Source organism: Podarcis raffonei, chromosome 8 (genome assembly GCF_027172205.1).
Source record: "Podarcis raffonei isolate rPodRaf1 chromosome 8, rPodRaf1.pri, whole genome shotgun sequence".
Taxonomy (NCBI): Eukaryota; Metazoa; Chordata; class Lepidosauria; order Squamata; family Lacertidae; genus Podarcis; species Podarcis raffonei.
Window position 1 is genome coordinate 23,823,468 of NC_070609.1, and position 6,338 is coordinate 23,829,805.

Below are 6,338 nucleotides of genomic sequence, written 5' to 3' on the forward strand. Positions count from 1 at the left end.
TGTTGTGCTTTTATTTTAATTTTTATTTACTAAATGGCCATAGCTGACGTGAGAACAAATTGTGCAAGCTATGTAAAAAGGTAGCCAAGTAGATTGGGTAAAGCTGCTAGCGATCAGCAGCCAGAGAATTATGCCTGTTTGGGGGCCAACAGTCTGAAGAGATCTTTCTGAAGCTTGAATAGCGTGGTAGTAGTTAGAACGGAAAGGAATGAAAGAATCCAAAAGCTTTCTGCAGTGTTTTCTCAATATGAGTAGAACTTGATCAAACATTCATTCTTTGTTTCTGAACACACACATTTTCATAGAATCATAGAATTGTGAAGTTGGGAGGGATCCCAGGGGTCATCTAGTCCAACCCCCTGCAATGCAGGAATCTCAGCTAAAGCATCCATGACAGATGGCCACCCAACCTCTGCTTAAAAGCCTCCAAGGGAGGAGAATCCACAACCCCCTGAGGGAGACCATTTCACTGTCGAACCGCTCTTATGGTCAGAAAGTTTTTCTGTGTGTTTAGTTGGAATCTCCTTTCTTGTAATTTGAAGCCATTGGTTCAAGCCCTACCCTCCAGAGCAGGAGAAAACAATCTAGTTCCCACTTCCATGTGGTAGCCCTTGAGATATTTAAACATGGCTATCATATCTCCTCTCAGTCTCCTCTTTTCCAGGCTAAACATACCCAGCTCCTTTGGCCTTTCCATACGCTTGATCATCTTGGTTGCCCTCCTCTGTACGCGTTCCAGCTTGTCAACATCCTTCATAAATCGTGGTGCCCACAATTCTAGAAACCAAGGAGCTGGACTATTAAGTGACTTGCCAAAGGATAGTGTGGACAGAGAACTTTCTGACTCCTGGGCTGAAGCCTTTGATGCCCAGCTGTACTGTACAATTAAATTAGCATCCTATTTAGCTGATTACTAGTTTCCAACTTTTTTAATGCAAGTCAAAACTTTTTCATCGATCTGTTCAAAGCTTTAATCCTCTTTAAATAAATTAGCATAAGCTATCATTTGGGGGGCATTAAGCTCTTGACCTTCATCATATTGAGCTGCAGTAAAATTTCACTGTGTGTGTTGGGCAATGATTGTATGGATACTTATTTTTATATTACTGTTTTATATAAGCTCTTATATAACGAATTTTCATTGCTACTCTTCAAAGCCTTTTACAATGGGTATTTTTTTTTCATTTCCTCAGTATCATTTGCATCTTCCCATCTTTCCCACATATAGATGGAAAGTTGAGCTGGCAACTTAAAATATGTATTTGTACTCGATCCTGCTCAACTAAACCCCAATCGTACACTACCAACTTTAAATTTGCAGTCTTTGAATGTAACTATTCATAGTCTATTAAAAGAAAGAATTGTTGAAGATGTTATTCTGTTGTACCTCTCTAATCATTCTCTTTTGGGTATCTAACCTGTCCTCATTCCACCAGGGCAAGCTGCAGCCCAGTGGTAGTTAAACTACGCTGGTGCTTCCGTTGCTGGAAGACTAGTCACTGTTCTGTGCTTCCTGAGCAACACTTCAACAGCACATTAGCAACATGCTGGGCTTATATAGCTCAGTTGGTAGAGCATGAGACTCTACCAGGGAGTTGCACCAGATGACCCTCATGGTCCCTTTCAACTCTACAATTCTATGATTCTAACATTACAAACCAGTCATTTGTTTTATTGTAAGCAATAGCCTTCAAAATATAGCATCAAACACACAAAACATGCATTATTTAGTAACAGCAGATAAAAACTAACCACATTGGAGAAGAAGAACGACAGGTCTTGGGTATTCTTCCTATCACCCCCACTGTCTACTACATTCCTGTCTACAAAGCTCCTTCTTAGTTTAGCCACTGAAACCGCAAACAAAGCTGCTTTGAAAATTATGCATTTGTCTACATCATTTAAGAAATATGTAAACTTAACACTCCAATGGTCAGCCTACTATTCTGGCCAGAAAAATGGATCCAGCAATTCCTTACTAGGAGTGATTTAGGAACAAAACAGTCCATACATGAACGGGCTCCTCAATAGCTGCTGGCCTAAAAGGGCAAAGCTTTCCTTCACAAGTAGGGTTGCCAAACATCCGGGATTTGGCTGTTGGAAACAGTATCTGGCCAGAAATCGCTTAAATGTCCAGGAAAATCCTGATGTATGGCAACCCATGTCGGAAGTGTAGATTTTGGTGAATTTCCTTAAAAATAGCTCAAAAACTTCTTTTTTCTTTTTGAGATCTTGCAAAAGAAATGAAAGCTCAACCACATGCACAAGGCGCATCACATTTCTGCCTTAACAATTGAAGAGTCCATAGTTTACATCTGAAAAGAGAGAGAGAAGACTTTTAAAAATAACAATACAAGAAGGACAAATGTAGCAAATCAGCAACCATTTCCCTGGACTCCTAAGCAATTGTACAACCACTGACAATTCATAATACAGTAGTACTTCCGGTTGCGGACGGGATCCGTTCCAGAGTTCCGGTCGAATCCCCCAGGTTTCCGCAACCGGAGGGACCGCTTCTGCGGAAGCACGCATGGCAAAAACCCGGAAATATACTTCCGGGTTTGCCGCTTACGTGTCCCGAGGTTTATGTAAGAGGAGGTACGGCTGTATGTGTCATGGATAACGTTCCTATCAACTCTACATAGAAAGCACCAATCAGCATCACAAATGTAGAGCATTAGCAGCACATGTACTAAGGTTGGAATAGGGTTGTTCATCTGTGAAATATTGTTTCCTCATGTGGGTTGTTCCTCCCACTTACTCTGGGGCATGAAAATTAGAAGATTTTATCCCTTCCACTAGAAAGCAGCCCTCTCCTCTCCATTTCTGCATGCTGGCAGAACTTGAGGTGAACTCTGCTTTTCATTTCTTTTCACTGCAGATAGAAGCCCCCCCCCACCAATTCCCCCTCCTATTTCCCCTGCTAGGTCCAACCATGGTCTGTCAGGAAAGCAAAGGGGTTATTGTTTAGGAGTAGTAACAGACACACCACCCAGTCACCTCAATGCAACACAGCCAAGTGGGGTGTGTAGTGAGGCACCTCTAAAGAGAATTTTGGGTGACCCCATGTACTTTAAAGTTAGCATAGTAATTTAGGGGTGGGGAACCTTTGGCTTGGGGGCCAAATGCAAGGACTCTTCCCATGCTTCTGGCTTACCTGGATGGAGGAGAGAGGAGTGTGTTTAAAGCTAGCCTACTATACAGAGGTAAATTTCATATTCGTTGCTCTGCCCACTTTAGCCTCTGGCCTGCCCACCACTGGTATATCACCCCTGGAAGGTTGCCCAGAAAGCATTGTGCAGCCCTCAGGCTGAAAATAGTTCACTGCCCCTTGCAGTAAGGGAAGGACCTTGAGACTGTTTCAGCATATGCCATATATATAATGAAGCACCATTTTTTCTCTGTTGAATTGTAAAGTACAAAAGCTTCTCAGACATTGGTTCTGTTCTTACCAAGCAATGTATGAAGCTCCCTTAAACAGGGTGGACCTATTGGTGCATCCAGCCCAATCTTGTCTGCTTTGACTAACAACTGCTTTCGGGTCTCCGCTATATATAGTTCTTCCCCAGCTCCTGCTTCAGCTGCTTTTGACTGGGGATGCCAGGAATTGAATGTGAGACCTATGGTGCGAAGGATGCTTGGACACTTCCCCACCACAAGAACTTTTAAAAGTAGCCATTTCTATTCAGGCGCTTAGAATCTATAACCCTGTCCTCCCTTACAGAAAGCGGCCACCTGCAAAAGATCTGAAGTACACTAAAGGATACTGCTTGGAAAAAGCTTACCAAGGGTGTAATTGATTATCCTATCAAATGTCGTTCTTAGTGCCCTTCCCATGCTGTGTTAATTTTAAGCATATGGAAGCTGGATTGTCCCAGCTGTAATATTGACTTTCTTTTTATTTTTCCATCCACCAGCAGATCGATGGTGAAGCCTTCCTTCTCCTGAACCAGTCAGACATTGTTAAAATTCTGAGTATCAAGCTGGGGCCAGCACTTAAAATATACAATGCCATCCTCATGTTCAAGACTGCGGAGGAAGACTGAAGCAGCCCCTCCAGGACCAGTCTGAGCCAGGAGATCAGAGCTGGGAAAGGCCTTCAAAGAACAACTCAGCAGCAGAGATCCATGTTACTGAATATTGAGCAGGTCGGGACCTTGGAAAGGCAGTGGTCTAATTGCATTTCAGACTCTGGAACCTGCTGAAAGGATCCCAAAGAAGTACAATTCCTTCTGCCACTTGGAATGGATTTAGTGGCTTCCCTTCTAGGAAGAGATTATTAATTGTGTGTTTTTTCTAATTGAATATGGGTATGGTTAAATTGATCTTTTGTGAAGATCTTGATGATGCCTCCAGTTATAAGAGGAATCCCGGGTATTGCTATTGGTGGGGAGCCAAACTGACTAACCTGTTGATAGTGCCTAAAAGAGAATCTAAGTTATCACTGACGTCCATGACGACTTCTTTGTGTGCAGAACTTGGGGATAGGCTTTAAGGGAACAAGGAAAGAGACAGATTCTTCAAAGCACTGCTGTTGAAATCCTCATCAAACATCTGTGCTTTTTCCAAACTAGCTTTGAATTTTTATTCTCTTTCAGCTATTCAAGCACTGGCAATTATTATTTTGGTCTAGCAGGATTTGGCAGGGAGTAAGGAGTGCCAGGAATGAAGTCTGACTCCATACCATTGATTATCAAGCTATTATACCTGCACTTCAAGCTGTGCAATTGCAGATGTTAAGAGATGAAATGAAGATAGGTCTAATAAAGGCTATTGGGAGATTGTTCCAACAAAAGATAAGTCAATCACTTGGGTGGAGGGCTCCCCTAATTGAACTGTAGGAAAACCTCTGGAGAGCCATAACAAAACTACTAGAGTATGTTTTAAATGTTTCCATCTCCCTGTGGTTCAGTGCAAGGAAAGTTTAGGGATGGCACATCCCTCTCTGTAGTGATCTTTCTGAGGCAAGAATTGTTGGAAAGAATCTGGAATCCCCACTCTGAAGCCTTTTGTTTTGAAAGCACAGTGGGTTAATAAACAGGAGTATCTAGTGTGGACCACTTAAGCACAAAGGAGCCAAACGTACAAGCTACTAAGGACTGCTGCCTCGCATCCTCCATTCAGTTCAGTAGTAGTCTTAGACTTTAGAATGATATCTGCATGCTTTGCTGTGCAGCAGACCAATCTCTGGGAGCTTTTGCTGAAATGCACAGGACCATATGGGTAGATGAAAAAATAGGCTGGGGGGGGGATGCAAGGTGCCAAAAGAATATTAAAAGAGAGCAATTTGACACAGATCTTCACTGGGGAAGGCAGATTCTGAAAATTAGCTCAGTTTGTCAATGGAGACATTGCCTTTACACCTGCAGCAGGTAATGGCCATGTAGTCCATATTTCTGTTGCTGTCCCCTAATTAGCAGCTCACACTGTACAATAATATTGGGTAATGAAGGCAGTCATTCTCACTTCTTCAACCCCTGCCCCATCAAAATACAGTATAACTTGGGAAGGGCACATGCTCTAATGTTCCTCCCTTCAGATGTGGAAGAGCTTATGAACCCTCTCATATAACTCCTCTTTCTCTCTTGCATGCCCATCAAAGTTACCCCTCATTCGCCGCCCTGGTGTTTAGCAGACAATAGAATCCCTTGGACTAGTGTCTCATCTAAAGCAAGCCAAGCCTTCTGTTTATTTAATGTCAAGCCATTTTTAGGGTCGATAACTGTTTAAACTTGAGGGAGTAAAAGGGAACTTCTGTATAGCATAGCAAGGATACTGCTCTGTTGTTAGTGTCTTACATCGTTGACATGAAGAATGTGAGCTGGCAAAGGATGCTCTTCCTATTGGTCAGTGGTGGTATGTCTTTCTCTCCTTTTAACCTACCTTATAAGCAAATGTGTGACATTTCTGTGAAGAATGGTGTCAAGCTTTCCGTTACATCCACTTCACATACATCTCTCCACTTTTGATCTCCCAACTATTTAAGAGTCTCTGTAACCTTCCTGAAGTCAAGATGACATAAGACTTGTAAATAGTCCACAATCCAGGCTGCTGAGTCTGAACAGTATTTAATAAATCTGCAGAGGCAATATGTCTCATAGCTTTCTATTTTTGTATAAGAAGCTAAGGAGTTTAAGCCTTCTACGTAGAAGAGCTATCATTGAAAGAGTGTGATAGAGAGAATCTCTATTAATACTTGAGAGAGACAACAGAAGACAGGATGCCACATGACTGTTGCTGTAAAAGAGATATTCCATATAATTTTTATGGTGCTGGGTAAGAGAGGCATTTTTAAAAAATACATAATCTTATTTTATAAGAGAGTATATTTTCCAAAG

At 42.0% G+C, this 6,338-nt stretch overlaps 1 protein-coding gene across 5 annotated transcripts in view; it reads left to right on the plus strand.

Annotated features, from left to right (window-relative positions):
* The window catches only part of LOC128418640 (lethal(3)malignant brain tumor-like protein 4), a 58,858-nt gene extending 52,769 nt beyond the window's left edge, over nucleotides 1-6,089 (plus strand). For all 5 annotated transcript variants that reach the window (XM_053398532.1, XM_053398533.1, XM_053398538.1 and 2 more), the window contains one exon: nucleotides 3,918-6,089. In XM_053398532.1, the coding sequence (XP_053254507.1) occupies nucleotides 3,918-4,046 (129 nt within the window). In that variant the 3' untranslated portion in view covers nucleotides 4,047-6,089. The remainder of the gene's footprint in view (nucleotides 1-3,917) is intronic.
* The last annotated feature ends 249 nt before the right edge of the window (nucleotides 6,090-6,338 follow it).